Genomic DNA, 20,791 nt, shown 5'->3' on the forward strand with positions numbered 1-20,791 from the left:
AGTATTACAGTAAAAGTACTGCAGTATTATGAGTGATGTAGTGTGCAGTATTACAGTAAAAGTACTGCAGTATTATGAGCGATGTAGTATGCAGTATTACAGTAAAAGTACTGCAGTATTATGAGCGATGTAGTATGCAGTATTACAGTAAAAGTACTGCAGTATTATGAGTGATGTAGTATGCAGTATTACAGTAAAAGTACTGCAGTATTAAAGTAGTGCTTTGGTCTCTCTGACTGATATATATTTCATTAGTTCTTATAATAATCTGTTTTCAGTCTTTTCTTATTTGTGGAACTGAACCGTTAATTAAATGAAACCATGTGAGACGTCCAGAGGGAAAATCTCTCTTTGGTGGAGCCGCTCATAAATATCTGAAACATGAGCCAAAACTAGAAGAACACACAAAATTATGAATTACTTCAATCTGAAGAGGAATTAAAATACATTTAGTGGAGCAGAAAATATAATATTTCCCTCTGAAATGTAGTGAATTAGAAGTTTAAAGTCTCATAAAATGGAAATACTTAATTGCACCATGAATAGTACTTGTGTTCTTTACATAGACTGTATATAAAACGGAAGTAACATCCGTGACGTCACCCATTGGTTTGTGGACTGCTGCTCGGAGGCCAATAGTATCGGATCTGAGCAGCGCCATCTTGAAAATTTCAGGTGCATGCTGGGAAAAATAAAATCATGGATTCTACTTATATGGGCATCAGGAGGAGCATGAGGCGCCCTCCTGAACCTGTGAACCAATCAACCTGTCAATCACCACGTAGCCACGCCCTAATGCATACCCTGCTTTATCGTCACATATAAAATCAGGGAGGCCAAAATGTCCCAAATGAACATCATACTGCATTGAAGAAGGCTTTAAACTAGCGATTGAGACCATAAACACATTTTGAAAACGTTTACTGAGGTTAGAAATCAAGTGAGAAGTTGGTGAATTCTCCATTGACTTGTATAGAGACGGAAGTCTTTTTGACACCAAAACGGTCGCCCCCTGGTGGCCTTTTGATAGAATGCAGTTTTAAGTTACTTTCGCGTTGGCCTCATTGCAGAGGACCAGAACTCCCCGCCTGGTTCTTTATTGCTTTTTACCACTGCAGGCGATGCACAGTATATTAAACCATCTTCATCTTATGTTTAAATATGTTTATAAGAAAGAAAAACAAGCAAACAACACGACAACATTAACGTTATTTTTCTAATTTATTTATGAAAAAATATATTTCTTGATTCTGAACCGAGACATTAGGCACATTAACATAGATATATATACAATTCTCTCTTCTTTTTTTTTTTATAAATACAAAATTATTTACAAAAGGGCAAAAATTAAATAGGAAAAAAAACAAACAACAACAACAACAACAACTATCTTCTGGAGAGGATATGTACACATTGCATTGTTTTTCTTTAAATTAACAAAGATAGTAAACACAGACAGAACTACACAGGAACAACACATATTTTTGGTATCAAATGGATTAGGTAAAAAATTTAAAAATAGCTCTTTGGAGTCCTTCACTGTTAAAAAAAGTTTCTTTTAAATATATATAGAAGAAGAAAACACCCGGCGCTGCGGTGGAGTCATCAGAGTGTTTTCATTGCTTCCTGTTTACTGGCTGCGTGGTTGATAAAGTCCAAGTTTGCTTTGTGTCATAGAAAAATAAACATCTATAAAAAGCCCCTAAAAGAGTGGAAGGGTAGAAGGGGGAACAGGTGGAGTCACAAACCAAAACAAACCCAACAAAAACGGTCAAAATGTAGATTATTGTTCATGAGGTGAAGATGGAAGATGGAAGAAAAACAGCTGATTAGTTCGTAGAGGTACGAACTCTCCCTGATTCACCTGAAGCATCGTTCAGATTGGGAAGACCAAGAAAACTGTCACAGTACACATGATGACGGGTTTTTTTAAAAAAAAGCTTACAGGGCTTCGTAAATACAGGATTTTGATTATGAAGATGCACATATAATTAATAATATAAAAACCCTTTAACTGGCTCTATGCTGGACACAGATTGTCCTGATTGTGGCTTTAAGTCCTTTGAAGTCGCAGTTTGTTCTTTTAAATTACAAGAAGAGGCACTTCAGAGTTTGTAGGATTGGACGGTTTGATTGTTAAGGCGGATGCTCTTCTTCTTATTCTTATTATTATAATAACAGGCCACAATGTGATGATACATTTTTTTAAAAGCCACTCATAAAATTGCAGGAAAAAGTTCAGGTAGTTTGACCTAAAATAAAAATGGTCCTTTGTTGACATCTTTCACACATGCAACCGCAACCTTAAGCTCATCTAAACGTTACCCAACGGACTGACGGTCGCTGTCTGCAGGATTCACAGCGAGTTAGCCGGCGTGTTGACGATGTTTCTATCATGTGACCGGTGGAAGAACAGGAAACATCCGATGGTGGGAGAAGAAGAAGAAGAAGAAGAAGAAGAAGGGAAAGAAGAAGGGACGATGATGAGATTCGGTTATTTATCGATGGTTTTTCTGCAGCGTCCTTTTTTGGGTCGAGTCCTGCAGGTTCTACTCAGGCTCCGACCAATCAGAGTATTCCCAGTAGGTGAAGACACATCCGATCTCCTGTTGCTGTGTGTTACATGTGTGAAAGCGCAGCGATGTCGGGACCCGATTCCTCCTACGAATTCTGGATATATCGTCCAAGAGTTCATATACGATTAAAAAAACACAACTTTATTAACGATACGCAGGTTAAGGGGAGCGTTGCTAGGGAGCGTTGCAAGGACACCAGTCTTCTTTTTTCCTAGGTTGGCTGGACGGCTCCAACTCTTAATGTCCTCTCTTTCATGTTTGATCCAAAAGGAAATTCAGTAAATACAGACAGAAAAATTATATTAAGATTTAAAAAGGTATAAAAAAAAAAGAAAAAGAAAAATAGTGCAAATGACGCCGGACATTCAGTCTTTTCTCTTTTCTCTCCTCTGCTGCTCTTTTTCTTTCTTCTCAGAATCATCAAAAAAAAAAAAAGGATATTGAAGCAGAAAAGAAAATCTTTTAAAAAGTCCTTTCTTTCTTTTTTTTTTTTTCTATCTCCATGTTGAGCAGCAGTAATAAATATTAAATAAAAATAATGCATGTAGAAATAGATCCTCTGGGTGAGTTTCAGGTCTTCAGCGTTTAGAAGTTCCCCTGAAAACTGGAGGTTATACCTGAGAACGACACAGAGAAACAACGGTTAGTCATCAGCGTATCGGATCACTTCTGTTCGGTTATATTTAAAAAAAAACAACAAGCTATGATTCATAAAACGGGATCATAAAAATGTATTAAGTCTTATTTAAAGAAGCTATAAGATCCCATTTTAGAGTCTTGTGTGGGATGAACTGGAGCAAATAAATGTTTATGGTATTTCAATTGATTGAATCTATATGGTACGTTTACATTTGGCAAATCTGAGAGTCTGAAATTGATCCAAATGTTACGTTTTTAACCTAAAAAGCAGCTTTAAAAATGTCACTGCTGCAAAATAGAGATGACTCCTTACCTCAGCTATATGAGCTTTGATTTAGCTGTTGAGTTATTCAATCATTAAAAAGGCAAATAAGCCAATTTCTGAAAGATATATAAAGCTTTGAGGATTGTTTTTGTGTGACTTTTTGTTCAGTCAGCACCAAAAAACATCAGTCCAACATCTTCTAATTTCATTTAAACTGTTTTGAGAGTTAATGAAGATCCAAAAAAATGTGCATTCTGACTATAAAACAAATGCAGAATAGATTTAACACTGAATGTATTGTTTTTAATGTCTGATCTGAACAACTTGAGACTGATACGATCACAAGCAAACATGTTCAAATCAACACTAAGACTCAAATAAAGTCTGCGTTCTCATTATTATATTAGTTAAAATTTGGATTTTTATGGTGAATATAACCCTAACCCTGCTCATCTATTGTTAAGAGGCTATAAATAAAGACTTCTTGAGGTGCAATTCTTATAAAAACACTGAAGAAAAATGTGAAGAAGTTGCTCCTTTCTTTACTTTTGACAATCCAAGACAGTCATCAAAAATGTGTGTGGTTGTGTGTGTGTGTGTGTGTGTGTGTGTGTGTGTGTGTGGTTGTGTGTGGTTGTGTGTGGTTGTGTGTGTTGGTAGACGAGTCCTCACCTCAGTAGCAAACACACATTGCTCAATGTGCTCCGGGATGATGAACACCGGGTGATAAAGACCATCCTTTGCGAAACTGAGAGGAGGGACGATGATGGACGAGTCGCACTTCATACTGTTAAAGAGAGAGAGAGACAGAGAGAGACAGAGAGAGAGAGACGGAGGTGGTTGGTAAAGTGGCGGCAGCAAATATTTAGATATATAAATACTTTATGAAGGTGTGTGAGTGATGAACTGATCAGATAACAGATGACAAACAAACAGGCTCTGACTCGTCTGCAGAGAAATGTGCAGAAGAGAAAAAGCAAAGAGGACAGACACAGAAAGAAAGACACCAAACATCAGCAGATTCTTACAGGTCAAACTTGTTCTTGGACAGGTGCTGCTCCTCTTTCGCCAGGTTACAGTCCGCCATTTTATTCTTAAACATGCCCATGCCGTCTCCGCCTTTCTCCACCAGCGCTGCGTCCTTGTTGGACACTTTCAGTTGTCCTCCAGGGAGGAGGAAGGCTTCCTTCTCTCTCAGGCTGCCCAGCGGTGCTCCGGGTAAGCCTCCGTTATTGGGTCCGCCGCAACCGATCACGGCGTTGCGGTTGTTCACCGTCTCCAGGTCGTTCTTCACCGACGTGGACATGGCCGTCAGCTCTCTGCCGCGCCGAAGCTGACGCAGGATGAAGATGGCGACGCACAGCAGCAGAGTCAGCGTCACCAGGCCGAATGCGAAGGCGACAGCCAGCGCCGCGGGGAAACCGGCACTCACATGCGGCGTCACAGGCAGCGTCACCGGCGGCTTGGTCGTCTCCACCGAGTACTCACATCGTGCACCCATAAATCCAGGCGGGCACTGGCACACGGGCCCGGTGAAGTGGATGTAACACTTGCCGCCGTTCTCACAAGGGAACTGGTCGCAGAGGCTGGTGCGCACGGAGCAGTCCTTGCCGGTGAAGCCGAGCGTGCACGTGCAGGTGAAGTCGTTGATGCCGTCGACGCAGGTGCCGGCGTTGCTGCAGGGGTTGCCGGCGCAGTCGTCGATGTTGGTCTCGCAACGAGAACCGGTGAAGCCCGCCTGGCAGCGACACATGACGCGATTACCGAGGTCCAAACAGTGAGCGCCTGCAGGGAGACACAGAGGAGTCAGTTTATTCAGTTACACAACTTTCAAAGAAGAGAGGAGGGACGACAGGATGTTAGGACCGAATCTAGAATCTAGAATCAACAGAGAATTAAAGGATTAGCTGTTAAGCTTCCATGATAGATATAGATAGAATATGATGCCCTCAGCTTCAGCTACAGTTACAGATACAGATACAGATACAGATCAGCACGTATCTCACACAGAGAGAGCAGCATGGTGGAAGATAAACAACATATCTAGAAGTCAGGTGTTGTTGACATGGAGGAGAAGACGGAGAGCAGCCGGAAACACTCGCTGACTCATTTTAAAAGTGAAGTGAAAGAGAAAAAGCCACAAATATTCCTCATATTTGGACACTACAGCGGTTATCAACGGGACTAACACCACTGAGTGACACAACAAACCATTTCTTAGTGGTAGAAAAAAAGGTGACAAAGAATAGACTTCTCTGAACATCTCTGCTAGTCTTAAGAGATTAAATACATCTTAGGTTGGAGATATATTTGCTTTTTAATCACGAATTCACGAAGACAACCAGCTGAATTCTTCACATACTTGTCGATGTACTAGATAGAAACCAAACCTCCAGATTTGCATGATTTAAATGTAAAAATCAACCTAAATCAAACATGTCAAGCCTATTTGTACCTGTGTAGCAACACATAAGAAGGTAACTATGGACTGGACTTACACCCCTAACACTGCCCCCTACTGTACACATTTATATTTCACCTTATGGACATAGTGTTAATTTCTGAGGATGTGCACAACTAATGCTCCAAACAGGCGAAGAACACTTAAAGTACATTGTGATTAGAAGCCTTAGAAACATTGCTTCAGTCTGGAAATACATAAATAAAAGGCTGAAATATGACTTTTTCTTCTATTGCTAAACAAAAAGTGCGGGTAAGAAAGTGGTAGTTGATTGCAAAGGTAAGAAATCTTATACTTTTAACACTTTTTTAATAACCCAGACTCTCCAGAGAAGAGTTTAAAAGAGAAAAAAATCCCAATGGGAAGAAAGGAGAGCAGAGGGAGAGGAGAGAAAAAAGTGTTTGTTACAACATCCGTCCTCACAACAGATGCCGCTAATCAGCAGAAACATGTGATTGGAAACATCATGAGGAGATGTTTGATGTTTTCCACCATCATCAGGTCAGGAAGTCACATGACCGGCCGCCACGGTGGCAGAAAACCAAAAAAAAAACTCAACTCAAAATTGGTTGGTAGTTGTCTTCAATCTTTACCAAACGAAAACCATCTGTTTGACATGCATGAAATGAGGAAAGGAGGGAAGGAAAAGAGGAAAAAGGAAGGGAGGAGACGAGTCCTGCAGCGACTGAACTTCTGGAGATGTTTAAACTAAGACGTGTGCTGAGATGTTTTTCTGGGACTCAAACTTGCAGAGTAAACAAACTGCTCTGCTTGGATCAGCTCCATATTTGGCTATTCTGTAGTGCTGCTGCTGCTGTGTTGCAACACTGCAAACACAACAACACAGGCTCAGTGAGAAGCAGGAATGGTTGCAGATTGAAGATAAGCAGGCGGCGGTTTCTACACGCTAATAAGAACCTGAGGGAGCACTGAAAAGTTATACTTGGACCCCGAGAGACGACGCCAGTCAGCAGGCCCAAGATAACTGTGAGATTATTGTAATACATAGTGATAAAGTGTCTGTCAGCGGAGCCGTCTCCTCCTGATTATCTGTCTGCTCTCATAGAAAAAGCTGTTCTCTCCTCAGCGCTGGACGTCAGAAGTTCAGGTGACTTAACTGAGAATCTCTCGGCATCTCTTAACTGTTTAATTTAATAATTTAAGCACTATTTCATCCTTTAACAAAGCTATCTGACACGCTTTCCCAACTCAGAAGTATTGTAAAGTTGCAGAACATGCCCATTGTTAAAGTAACACCACTAATGTTTTTGGCTTTTTTTTTTTTACTACAAATCTTTTACATGTGTTTCTCTTCACTTCCAGGCAGCCTCGACTTTAAGAGACTCAAAACATTTTGTCAAAACTACTGAAATTGTAATATCTCGTCTGCACGGTGCATTCATGAGCTGAACCCACTACAACATGCAAACAAGGACAATTTAATTGAGTTATTTGTATCTTGCATCTTGTTTCTTTTAACAACAATATCACAAAAAAAAGTTATAAGTCTCAGCAGGTTGGATTTTTAACAATGATGCAAAAGGAATCACAGCCTGGAAGGAAGTAAACGAGCTAAAAGATGCAAAAGCTTCACTCCTGAATCCTGCAGAAACTAACACACAGTGTATACATGCACGTTGCAACAAGTTAATTTATCTTTTAAAGGCACAGCTCGACTTTTTTTTAATGAGAAATGACCCATGGATCAGCCTGGCGCTGACAGCTCTATCAGGCTGAGAAACGCTGTCAGACGTCAGATTTCTGCCCGCGACGACAGGATGAGCTCAACCAGGTAGAGAAAGAGAGAGACGAGGAAGAGAAAGAGAGAGAGAAAGAGAGAGAGAGGCAACAATGAAGGCTAAGATATTTATGTGTTTACAGACAGGAGCTGATAAGACATGTTCAGAGGCTCCTCTACGTGCCAACCCAGGAGTTTATCTGCCCTTTGACACACACACACGCACACACACACACACACATATTCATACATAGACAATAATCATGAGACTGTCTCAACATTGTCAATTTTAAGCTTTAAATCCCAAAACATCAAATTCGATCAATCTGACAACTTCAGTTAAGCACATCAAACATCTGCGCTCATACTCAAAGCTTAAATTTGAGGTAATGTCCCTTTAATGAAGGTCTGTCATGCTTCGTTGGCTAAACTGTAAACTCCTGATATATACATTCCTCTGCTTCGTGCCAATATGAGAACACACAAACACAATAAATAAAACTTTTCTAACTGTTCTAAACGACAGCATCTGGAAAGTCACAACGTCTCACTACTACCATCAAATCCACTTCAGCCCCCGTTGGATGAAGTCTGGAGAGCATCAAGAAGATCATTGAACCGGCTTTTATCTGCCTCATATCGAAGAATTCACAATGAAAAATGTACAAACATGAAACCCAATTGGAACATTTGTACACTGTGGATGTTTGATGAATGCTTGAAGATGAGTTTTAAGCAAAATATGATTACAGGGTTTGTCAGAGAAGTGTTTTAAATGCTATTTCATCTGTTTCTTACACCAGTTTCTTATGATTTGTGTTACATCAGGTTAACATCTACATTTGGGGAATTGGGCAACCACAGATTTTAGATTGAAGTGATTAAACTAAAGCTGTGGTTTGTCATCTGGTTTCTCACACTGACACACAGGTCACTGACTTTAAACTCTTCGCTTGAGTCAATGGACTTTATCTAACATGGCTGAGCTCCAGCACACATTAGTCCGTGTGATTCCCATACTTATGTTACATCATTGCTGCTGTTAAAATGCTATCATGCTCATTAGACGTGATGGCAACTATGCAAACAAAATGCTCTTAAATCAGACTGAAACTCAGTGTGGAAGTTTGGCCTTAATAAGTAAAAACCTGAGCTTCTTTATTACATACAATATTATTATTATCATCCTTTATTTTCTTAGTTTAATTGTGTTATCATTATAACTGCAAGATGCTGGTGTGCTGTTGATTCATCTGTCCGATTAATCCGGTATCACTGAGCTCTTATCGTTCATCGCTCACTGTTGAGTTGATTTATTATTATTTGTTAACGTCTTGAGCATCAATACTAACACTAATAATGTTTCTGTCTTGTTCTTTTAGCCCTTGAGTATTGACCCTTGGAGTTCCCCCCTCTGTTTCATCCACATGGCTCAACTCTGCGAACACTTCTCTCTCTTATATCTCAGGTAGTATCACAATGAGATGTCCACACGTATGCAGACGATACGCTGCTGTACATCGGTGTGTCTCCTGATGACACCAAATTCACTGAATCTGGATTAAATTCAGCATAAAATAAGATTAAAAATGAAAATGTATATAATCATCTCTGATTCTGAGCCACTGCAAAGAGGCAAATATTCTGGAGCTGACTAAGAACTTATGTCCGAAACAATAAGAGAATAAAACAGCATGCGTTTCCTTAGTTCAACAACTTCTTTGGGAAGATTTTAAAGGGACATTTACATTAGTCCAATCAGCATTGATGGTAATTTTAGTCAATTGAAGCAACTGATTCCTTACTGTGTTCTGTATTGACTGAGAAAGCTGAGTTTTCCTGCTTGCAGAGCCGAGTCTGTGCCAACACGTAGCAGAATACTTTGCATGCAAGCCTCTGAAGCCCAACCCCTCAAATCCTTCCAAGTAAGAAGCAATTTGAGCAAAAGCACCACTAGACCATATTTTGGTGTGGGTAGCTCAGGGTCTGCATGGTCCCAAACAGCCAAATCCTCCTCAGTCTCGGCTCATTACACTGCAGCTCTTCAACAATATGCTTTGTATCCTCGTCCATAATAAATAAACTGGCTGATAATTCACTTGACGTCATGTTGCAGAACCCACATCAAAAGCTAACCCGCACTAAAACATTAGTGTTTACAAAGAGGTGTGAAGTTATGTTTCACGAACTGTGAAAGAAATGTGGACGAAAAGCTTCCAAACAACTCAGCAGTGGGAGGATTCGGTCAAGTGAGAGAGTCGAGATCTTCTCACAGATTAAGTACCACAGAAAACTCTGCAAGTTCATGCCACAAACACTCACTTCCTCACTTAGTGTTAAACCACAGAGTAAATCTCTCAGAGAAGATTAATAACCAGATAAAATGATCGACAGTTCAAGGAGAGAATTCTTTGTTAGTTTTACCAACAAATACTTAACTTTTAAATGATCCAGAAAGTAAATATAGGCTAATGCATGCAGCAGGACTCTCTTTCTAACATGCAATTCATATCGAAGCTTAAATATGTTGGATAAATATATTAGCTAGCACCAACATAACTATTCATAGAAGAGTCAAACCAGATTTAAAGTGCAGCCTCTAAAGAGTAGACAATCGTATCTTCCCTCTAAATGGAAGGGCCGATAAACTAGCTAGCCTGTTTTTAAGATTTTAAGATTAACTCTAAATTAAATTTGAAATGAAAGAAATGCAATTATCAAAGTGGAAGTTGTTTAAAATGTAATAGGCCAGAAAATGTTCATTATGCACATTTACGGTCCTCATTTTGTTGGTGAGTTGGTACATTTACAAATTTCTCTGCAATGTCTGCATAATGACTGTTTCCCCAAATAAACAGTAACATATATTTAATTAGAAGCTGTGCCAATCTAATCACATTTTTTAATGCTATTGCTTGTTTATGGTGGTGGTTGCTTACATGAAGTTTTAAGTTAATTTGCATTTTGCTGAAGAACTGAGCTGTTTTTCATAAGTCTAATTGTCTCTGTGCTGTTTGCAGTGCTAAAGGCTGGATGACCATACAGTAAGTTTAAGGCTTTTTTATCTCCTATGAGTGTCAGAGGTTAAGGGATATTATGCATTGCTACTGTACAACAACAAAAAATCCCATACATGTAAGCATAGACGACACTGCTACGAAGCTACACAGCAAACAGACCACATTCTTCAAATGCTATTTCACTGAGAGCGAAGGAGACGCTGATAACATGAAGTGGTTGACTGCCAGGCCGCCTGCAAGTCTGCACTTCTGGTAATTCACCGAGTATCTCTGAGTCGTATCAGCTGTCTCCATTCAGCTTCACAACTTGTTTGGCTGTTGTTTTGTGGCTCTGGGAACAAAAATCTAACCTCTCCTGCAAGCACTGACAGGAATCCCATCCGACAGACTTGCACCATACATCCCATCACTTTATACTTTATACACACAGAGAGCACCAAATGAAATGCAGGGAAAGGATGTTACAGCTTTGGAAGTACTATAACCTGTAACTGTCACCCAGAAGCTATTATACAATGTCAGTATCAGTACCAGGAAAGGTGTGAACTCTTAATATCGCTGCCAAATCTGAAGCTCTGCAAACATGTTCATCACTAATCACAGCAGCAACACCTGAGGTCATATTTTAAGTGATCCTGGCAGGAAGAAAATCATTTTTTGGTTGTAAAATCGCTGCAAGGTTGTTGTTCTTTCCCTCATGAATAACAAAGTAAGTTGGTTCGTACCGTTAGCGCAGGGGTTGCTGCTGCATCTGTCGATCCTCTTCTCGCAGTTGGAGCCAGTGTAACTGGGCGGGCAACGGCAGCTGTAGCCGCCGGCAGCATTCTCCACGCAGGTTCCTCCGTTAAAACACGGCCCGTCGGCACACGTCATGGCACTGATCTCACAGTTCTTCCCGTAGAAGCCCTGAGGACACGCACACGAGTAGTCGTTCACCGAATCCTGGAGGAAGAACCGAGGAGAAAACAAGGTGAGGAGGGTAAAGTTTCAGGAGCAGCTGTGTGATGGTTTGCTTTTACTTGACGGCTCCATCAGACCGGCGGACTTACTTTGCAGCTGCCGCCGTTCTTGCAGGGGTTGCTGTCGCACTCGTTGGTTTCGATCTCGCAGTTTTTGCCGGTGAAGCCGGGTCGGCACGCGCAGGTGTAGCTGCCCCGGCCGGTGTTGGTGCACGTGGCTTTGTTCTGGCACGGCTTGTGGTTGGTGCAGTAGTTCAGGTCTGGAGGGAAGAAACAAGATGAGTGTCAGCTACACGAGGAAACAACAATAATGCAGCCAAACATGAACGGTGTTATCTTTTCTTTTCTTTTGTCTTCTAAAAACTGAACTTGACAAAAGAAGATAAGAATAAATGAGGCTTTCTATTTATTCTAATGAGGCTTCTTTCCCATTTCCCCATTTTTAAAAGCTCATGTTTGCTGTTAAATGCTGCAGAGGAGAAATATTGCACAGTACTATCACTATGTTACAGTTTCAGGTGTGTCAACAATACTTTTACTATTTAATAAGAGTTAAATTGTTGTGAAATTGTTTGTGATTTAAATGAAATATCTGCAAAGAAAAGAAGGAAGTTTGGTGGAAATCCTGCCAGGTTTTTATGCATGTTCTGTTGTTTTATGGGTCGATGTTTGACTTTGCCCGATAGAGAAATCGAACGAGAAGGTGAATCTGTGTGAAAGGTTAAAGCTGCTCCTGCAAACCTCTGACACAGAGCTATAAAACTGTCATCAAACCTTTTTATTACGCAATATTTATACTAACTGACCTTGAAATCAGGTTGCATCACACACATGCGGATAAACTTCACAGCTGGTCCACAGACACACATTACGGGACATCATAAAGATTATTAGAGTGCCAGGAAGTAGTGCATTTCCTCACATGATCTCATGGGGTTGCAAATGGGACTGACACTGTGCAACGACTTGCTTTAGTAAATCTCTTCCTTTTTTTGTCTGTTTGGTTACGATATGTCTTGGAGGACACGTTAGATAGGCTGTTGTGTTCCCGCCACATGTCGATAAGCCTTTCCTTCAGCAGCCCAACACACTTATACAACATATCATTGTTTCAAAAGTCCTCTAATTCACTTCTGTTTAAGATCGGGTCTGTCAATCCCGAACATCAGTACAGAACAAGATCCCAGACTTCTCCTCTGACTGTAGAGAAATCACACATTTGAGGTAGAAATGATTAAAAAAAAGACTTTAAACTCTGGATTAAAAAGTTGTTTGCAGTGTTTCTGGAGCAGCACTTCAGCTAAGAAGACATAAACATAAATGGTTGTTTCGAGATTGCGCAATATCATCACTTTTCTACTGGACTGGACGCTGTATTAGAAGTTATGCTATTAAACACGTCCACCATCAGTGTAATAATAATGATAACACCTTTATAAAAACTGGAGTGACTCGTTAATCAGGTGAAGAAAAAGCAGGTAGAATAAAAACGGAAGAGGATCGAGGATAGAGCCCTGTGGGACACCTGTGAGTTTAATATCTGATCAATAAACAGTAAAATGTTTTAATCTGATAATATTTCTAGGATTTCAAGTGTTCACCTCTTTGTAGATTATTATTCAAACACTATAAATTGACCTTTATGTTTTATACTTCTAACATTACTCCTCCTAAAGGCATAAAAGTTCCTGTTGAACCAAAGTAACGTCTTATTTTGTTCTTATTTCCTCCCATGCTGCAGGTGATTAACAGTTTTACATTAAATTCAAATTTAAATATTTAAAAAAATCTTGTTAAAACTTTATTTTATTCTATAAGCAAACTGCAGACGCTTGCTTATACATGATGAAGGTTAAGTTGTGATACTTTTCTCATGTGTATCTTCCAGTTAATGTCCTTTACTTCTTTGTAAATGAGTTAATAAGTATAATAATAATCCTGCTGTACACCTCCACATGGCTAAAAGAACAACTTTAACGAGCTACGAATTGAAGTTCACAGGCGAAAAAGAAATGTAATTCTAACATTTTTTGGCAAATTAACATTCCAGTGTGATCAGAAACCTTCCAAACTGACTTTACTTTCATTTCATTTCGCTGCTGCTTTAAAAAAAAACCGCTTAAAAACTTGCTTGCGATAGTTTTAATCCGTCGCGGCCGCCTTGGTGACATTTCGGCTAAACGTCGCAATAGCTGAAAGCGCGGTCGGATTGTCGTATTTGAAGTCGTAGATTCTTGGACGTTAAACTTTCCGGCGTGAAGCTCCGACTTCTGAGAGACGTGAGAGTCGCGTGTCGAATAACATAATGTGGTATTCATGAGCTATGTTGAGCGGAAAATAACAAAAAAAAACAACATTTGAGCCGACTTTGTTCTTAATCTACAACATCGCATCGTCGGCATATTACGCAATAATCACATTATATCAATTATGTCAATGATGGAGAATCTGGTTTAATGTCTCTGTAAGTTTCATTTATATAATATAATATAATATAGAATATAACGTGATGGTATTAGTTGTAAAATAATGGAAAGTGAATATATAATAATTGTTTTTGTTAGTCTGACAGTAGGTTGAACATCTTTTTAGTCATTTTTAGTCAGTCAAACCTCATAATTAATATTGTTTTTATGACTATTCAGCTACAGAACACACATAAGCTTTAGTGACATAATAGTTGTTTATTTTAAGGCTAAAATAAGGTGAGTCAGCATCACTTAGTGCCTCAGCGTTAGTCATCTTAAACTCTTAAACAGCCGCTCTAACATTCATTTTGAGTCATAATCTAAATTAAATCGTGAAAAAAGCCGAATTATTTCTGCACAAAGCTGAGTGGACCAATCAGTCGCCTTTGTGCAGGTGACGCTCCTCTCCGCTGTGGAGGTTGAACACACCTTGGTCACAGTACAGGCCTCCCCATCCCTCCTTGCAGTTGCACTGTCCGGGCTGCTGGCAGGTACCGTGGAGGCAGTTCGGGTGTCGGGCGCATTCGTCGCATCGCTCGCCCTGCCAGCCCATCCGGCACACGCACTCTCCGGGAGAGTCGCAGGAGCCGTGGTCGGTGCTGCAACCCGCTGCACAGATGGCTGATGGGAGGAAGAGAGGAAGAAAGAGAGAGAGAGAGAGAGGGAGAGAGGGAAAGGGAGAAAGCGGGAGGAAGAAGAAGGAGAGAATATTACTATGAGTGCATGTGTGCTTCGTTTGAACCACAAAACAACGCCTTTCCTCCTCCTCCTCCTCCTCCTCCTCCTCATCATACCCTTTCTCTGGGCCTCACACACACACACACACACACACACACCTCCCCTACAAGTGCTTGTTAAGTACTGAACGAAGCAGCTGGCCCACACAACAAAAGCAACACATGCCGTCTCTTTTCACGCAAGGCAGCGCACATTAAGCTCCAGCGCGTGTCCCTGTTAAAGCGGGCGAGCCGGGGGCCGACCCGGGGCCCATTGTTGAGCTCAAAACAAAAGGAGCAGACCTCAGAGCCAACACACACACACACACACACACACACACACACACACACATATACTGGAAACGACAGAAGCTCTAAGATCTTTTCTTTTTTTTTGTCCTCTGCAGCCACCGGGGGCCGACGATGGCGTTGACAACTGCTTGACTTAACAATTTCAAGGCTGCTGGACAAAAAAATGAAGCGCCAAGGGTCCTATTCTTCACCCCACGCCTCCTCCTCCTCCTCCTCCCTCCTCCCTCCCAGTCTGAAGAAACGTTAGAATGAAAAAATGGAGGGAGAAGACAGGAGGAGGAGGAGGGGGGGTCGCACTACTGTAAAAAAAAAAACAGTGTTAACTACTGTTTTAGGGGCACTACTATTTATTTACTCTTAATTCATAAAAAAACACTATAAATTTGACTTAAAAACACAAAAAAAAAAAATGTTTAAACCTCCACAAAGTCAGCACTGCAGATATAATATAAATCTTTGTTGGAATATATTAAAATATTCAGGTGATACTAAAGGAGATTAAACACTTTTCAGTATCATATGCTCACTGTAAAGACAAGAAAAGTAAACCAGGAGTGATGTGATATTAATGTAACCTGCACACACAGTCATTAGAAGCAGTATAAAACATTAGAGGTGTGTGTCGGTGCTCACGGTCAATGCAGTATTCTCCCTCCCAGCCCTCCAGACAGTGGCGCTTCCCGTCATCGTCGCAGGTGAAGTGTCCCCAGGTGTCGTTTCTGGGCCGGCAGTATGCTGAGCAGGCCTCTCCGTGGTAGTTCTCATCACACATGACGTGGTAGGAGTAGCGGAGCTCGCTCTGGTTGCCAAAGTGAACGTCCTGGGACCATTCCTCCCCCACCGTCAGTTTGCGGCGGGTCGCCAGCCGGCTGATGAGGTTGTTCTGGTTCCCTGGATGAACGAGCAGAGAGGTGGTGAGAGGGTAAACCTGTGTGTCTGTGAGCGAAGAGTCAATTTAAACATCCTAAAAGTGTGTTAAAGAAGATTGAATCATGCAAAGCTTCAATATAAATGTTTGTCTGTGGTGGTTAATATTAAATGAGCTCATAATACTCTCCTGTGGTATCTTTATAAAACTCTTAAGGTGACTCAAAAGTGAATTTAAAGTGACTTCATGGGAGGAAATAAACCTCTAACGTGTTAAAATCTTTTATGCAAAGTCTAGAAGATCATCCTGTGTGCCAGAAAATCTAATAATTACAACTCAGTGACACATAAACATGCATCAGCTCCTCTTAACAACTGGCCTCCAGCGTTAAAGCTGTCATAAGGGAAACAGCGCCTCTGTCGCCGCCTGGTGGTGAAGTGGTGACACTGCAGCAGTTTACCTGTAGACTCCAGTCCTGAAGACTCCGCATTCCAGGCCTCAATGATCAGAGAGAAAGTTCCCTAAAAAATAAAAAAAGAAGGGCTCGATTAATGATCTGATACATCAAATAATTCATGAGTGCACGTGTTCAGATCTGCAGCTCTTATTTAGTTTTATCAGCATCAACAATAAATCCAGAAATCTGAATGAAAGCAGTGTTTATATGAAAGTGAATAAAGGAAGCAGGTTTGATCTTTCAGAATAAAGTGAAACCTGGAGGTGATTTAAATCCCCGTTTTTTTGTGGAGAGCCGGTGTGATTTTCGTCACTTACCGGCCACTTGAAGTGAAAGGGCACCCTGATGGGCGCGCTCTCTGAGATGGATTTGGTGTCGGCGCCGAAGATCTCGGTGAGCGCGGTCCCGTACGTGCACGGCGGCTCCGGGTTGATAACGTCCTGCGAGTGTTTGAGGCACACTCGGAAAAAGATCTGGCAGTCCCGGGGCTGGTTACGACAGACACCGCGGGAGCTGATGAAGGAGTCGATCTTCAGCTCAAAGAAGCCGGAGGAGAGGGCCTGAGGGTGGAGGGGGGGTGGAGGGGACAGAGAGGAGTGAATCTGCTGCAAATACAATATAATGATCTGAGGAAATAATATCTATAGGATTCAAGGATTGTTTTAATTGTCATTCAGTCATGTAGGAAATACAGTACGCAGGTCCCGGTGAATTACATATACATCAATATAATCACATTCACATATATTAATATATATATAAGCATATACTACATATATATATCTACATGCATGTGCAGAAACACGCACGTGTGCAATAAGCAGGAGCGTGCACAACACACACACACATACACAGCTTCACTGGTGCAAACGGAGAAAATCGCTACATTGAAGTTATCGGTGTGTTTCTCGTATGATTTCTGCAGATATCGATGCTGTTTGCGACTTATACATCTCTATTATGCAGCAGCCACTGGTCAGATATCCACATTTATTAAAAAATTACAATATAAGTAACTTAAATCCAGCAGAAATGTGGTTAAAAGTGTAAAAAAACAAAAAAAGAGCGCTGCTGCTGTGCGTAAAGACGCACAACTCCAAACCTCCAACTGTCCCGCAGAAAGCAGCAAAGAAAAGGAAAAACAACACAACTCCTCTGTGTGTGTGTGTGTGTGTGTGTGTGTGTGTGTGTGTGTTGCCAGTGCTACTCACCGTCTGAGCTGATACACACAGCAAGAGACACGGTAGTAACAAACGTGCCATGGCGTGTCGGCACGGAGCTGTCCTGGGTAGAAAGCTCCGGAGGTCCAAAGAAACGTCAAAAAATGCGTAAAATCCAAAATGAGTCCAAAAGGAGACAGAAAATGTCTCCGTGAAGGATTAAAAAAATGAAACAGGGTTAAAGTTAAAGTCGCAGTCAGTGTGTGTTAGCGGGCTCAATGAAGAAAAAGATATTTGAAAAAAAAAAAAAAAAACTGGAGTAAAGATCCGCTGAGCTGCTGAACTCTGGACTGGAGCCGCCGTGGCGCACCTTTATATAGGAGCTGTGCCAAAGGAGGAGGGGGGAGGAGGAGGAGGGGAGGAGGGCGCTGCAAAAAATATCCACCTGAAGAACAGAACAAGTCCTCCTCCTCCTCCTCCTCCTCCTCCTCCTCCTCCTCCTCCTCCTTCCTCTACTGTAAACTCTGCTTCATTCAAACCGAAACTTTTCCTTCAGTTAGAATATTTTCATTTAATCCCCGCGAGCCAAAAAAAGAGGAGGAGAGATTACTACTGCTCAGTGTGTGTGTGTGTGTGTGTGTGTGTGTGTGTGTGTGTGTGTGTGTGTTTGTGTGTACTGATCAGGTGCAGCAGAGTTCCCATCACACACACACACACACACACACACACACACACACACACACACACACACACACACACACACACACACACATCTCTCTGTTTAAAATCACACGTTTGATTCTGTTGCTTTCTGTTTTGCATCAGTTTCAATGTAAAAAAAAAAACTCTGATTTAAAACTGTAATATGAGACATTATGTTGTGAGATATATGATATATGAGATATTATGTATATTAGGTTTGAATCTGAGCTGTTAGTTTTATTAGTTAGTTACATTAATCTGATTTTTAATGATTTAATGTAAAGTGAGGAAGTGCTGAGTAAGGGACATTTCTTGCAGCGTGGAGTGCCAAGGAGTCTTAGAGGGAGGAGTGGGGTGGGGTGGTGAGGAGGGGTAGGTGGGGTGAGGGGGGGTAATATGCCCCCACCCCCGCTTTGATTCGCTTTCACCACCGAAGGGGCAATTACAGCGGGGGCAATTGAACAAACTGTCAGGCGACAGCAGCCGGACAAACGCTCCGTTTACTGCCTCCCCCCGGCCAGCCCGGAGCACACACACACACACACACACACACACACACACACACACACACACACACACACTGATGGTTATCGTTTACTGATGCTTTGAAATCATGATTTTTCCACCCACAACCAATCTGTTTATATCAATACTCAACTTGTACTGTAAAAAATGATGATAATTATATATCAGATATAAAGTGTTTACATGTATTTATTAACTCCTGTTATCATATTAAAGCAGATATTACTTTAATATGTAACTTATATTTATATAATATTATATCATAGGAGTACTCTGAGGTTCATAGATGTGCAGGAGAAGGAAGCATTCAGTCTATTAAACACTTTTTCTTTCTTTCTGTTTTTTCTTCGCACACACGGGGGCGCGCACATGCACACGCACAGGGACAGTTCTTAAACGCAGCACACGCGAACAATTAAGGAGGAGGAGGAGGAGGGGGGGTCGATCTGGAGACTTCAGATCATATTTAAGGAAATGTGTGTGTGTGTTGGAGGGTCCCAGCTGTATGGTAATAACCCCCTCCACACACACACACACACACACACACACACACACACTAATGTCTTTAAGATGAAGCACATTTCATTCATAAAGACAATGATCAAACTGTTAATAAACCTAATAATCAATCAATAAACCTTAAATAACATAAACATGCATTAGTTACCTTACTTTCACTTTACTGCTATTTTATATTATTTAACAATCCTACTTCTATATATATATATCTATATATATCAGAGGGAATATTTGACTTTTTAACCTGATTAGACTCAGAATTAGTAGATTAATAAAGAGTTAAACGTTTGGACACTCTCATATGAAAGAAAATATGAAAATTATTACTATAAAGTTCATACATTCATGATTCATGATTCATTAACTACACGTGTTCATTTCCTCCTCCTATTGGTTGTAATGAACACGTGTTTAACAATATGAGTATGCAGCCAGGTGAGACAGGTGTGTGTGTGTGTGTGTGTGTGTGTGTGTGTGTGTGTGTGTGTGTGTGTGTGTGTGTGTGTGTGTGTGTGTCACAAACTGTTGCTGCTTTTTTTCTTTTTCTTTTTTTTTGGCGCTCGCGACTCACCTCGCCTCCTTTTGTCATTCTTAATGAGGACAGCGCGTGCCTCCGCTGCCCCTGACTTTAACCCCCCCAGCCACGGCACGAGGCACTCTTCATCTGGCCCGAGACACACACACACACACACACACATACACAGACACACACATAGACACACACGCCTCCTATTGTCACGGTGTTTGTGTGTTGGCTCGAGACAATAGCGCCACATAGATGAATAATATGATATCAGGCGGCACGCGGACTGTAAACAACCAGTCAATGAATGAAAGTTGTCCTCGCGCGTGTCCTAACAAAAAATAAACAAACAAGTGATGAAGATCTGCTGATATTAAAGTCTCTTTTTTTATTCTAATGTTCTCTTTTTGAGTATTTTTTAAAGTTAAATCTTTATAAGAATCAATCAATAAATCAATAAATCAATACATTCTATTTATTTGGCGCTAAATCACATTAAAACTCATTTAAAGGCCTTTTACACACAGACTGAACTCTTTTATTTCATCTAAAGAGAAAAACAACATGATATATTTTATTTAAAGACAATAAATCAGTCTAAATATCACACTGCTCTATAATAACTCTACAACTAATACAGAAAAGTTACATTTTATTAATAAGATGACATGATGCAGTAATAAAGAGTAACTAGTTACATTTAATAGTGTTAAATAAATGTCAGATTTAGCTCAAAAACTGCCACTAATGTATAAAGATGATATTAAAAAGATATAAAAGTTATTAACAAACACTAAGACGTTTAAAAAAAAGGAGTTTGGGTAAAAACATATCTGGAAAATTAAAATAAGAACTAAAACTGAGTCAAAAACAACATTAAGTC

The 20,791-nt window shown here is 40.6% G+C and overlaps 1 protein-coding gene and 1 long non-coding RNA gene across 3 annotated transcripts; one reads left to right on the forward strand and one right to left on the reverse strand.

Moving 5' to 3' along the window:
- Positions 1-1,208: 1,208 nt before the first annotated feature.
- On the reverse strand, positions 1,209-18,018 carry dlc (deltaC). The gene is made up of 10 exons (XM_062418539.1): positions 17,691-18,018; positions 16,797-17,039; positions 16,483-16,543; positions 15,788-16,045; positions 14,556-14,747; positions 11,749-11,918; positions 11,425-11,641; positions 4,509-5,265; positions 4,153-4,267; positions 1,209-3,193 (listed from the first exon to the last, which is right to left on the reverse strand). Exons 1-10 carry the CDS (start codon positions 17,739-17,741, stop codon positions 3,188-3,190), a joined length of 2,070 nt encoding a protein of 689 aa, XP_062274523.1. The 5' UTR covers positions 17,742-18,018; the 3' UTR covers positions 1,209-3,187.
- On the forward strand, positions 6,411-15,781 carry LOC133980084 (uncharacterized). 2 transcript variants are annotated; one of them, XR_009925145.1, is made up of 3 exons: positions 6,433-7,049; positions 9,062-9,147; positions 15,250-15,781. It is a non-coding gene; the product is annotated as an uncharacterized LOC133980084 (long non-coding RNA). The 2 variants fall into 2 exon arrangements; XR_009925144.1 differs by lacking the exon at positions 15,250-15,781 and having other exon boundaries at positions 6,411-7,049; positions 9,062-9,777.
- Positions 18,019-20,791: the final 2,773 nt, after the last annotated feature.

Source organism: Scomber scombrus, chromosome 5 (genome assembly GCF_963691925.1).
Source record: "Scomber scombrus chromosome 5, fScoSco1.1, whole genome shotgun sequence".
In the NCBI taxonomy this organism is placed as follows: Eukaryota; Metazoa; Chordata; class Actinopteri; order Scombriformes; family Scombridae; genus Scomber; species Scomber scombrus.

Excerpts from the sequence above, each read along its gene's own strand:
- dlc (XM_062418539.1), bottom strand. The coding sequence starts at position 17,741 with ATGGCACGTTTGTTACTACCGTGTCTCTTGCTGTGTGTATCAGCTCAG. Across the intron at positions 11,642-11,748 it reads AGAACGGCGGCAGCTGCAAA|GATTCGGTGAACGACTACTC; the intron begins GTAAGTCCGCCG and ends TTCTTCCTCCAG. Across the intron at positions 4,268-4,508 it reads TCCAAGAACAAGTTTGACCT|TATGAAGTGCGACTCGTCCA; the intron begins GTAAGAATCTGC and ends TCTCTTTAACAG.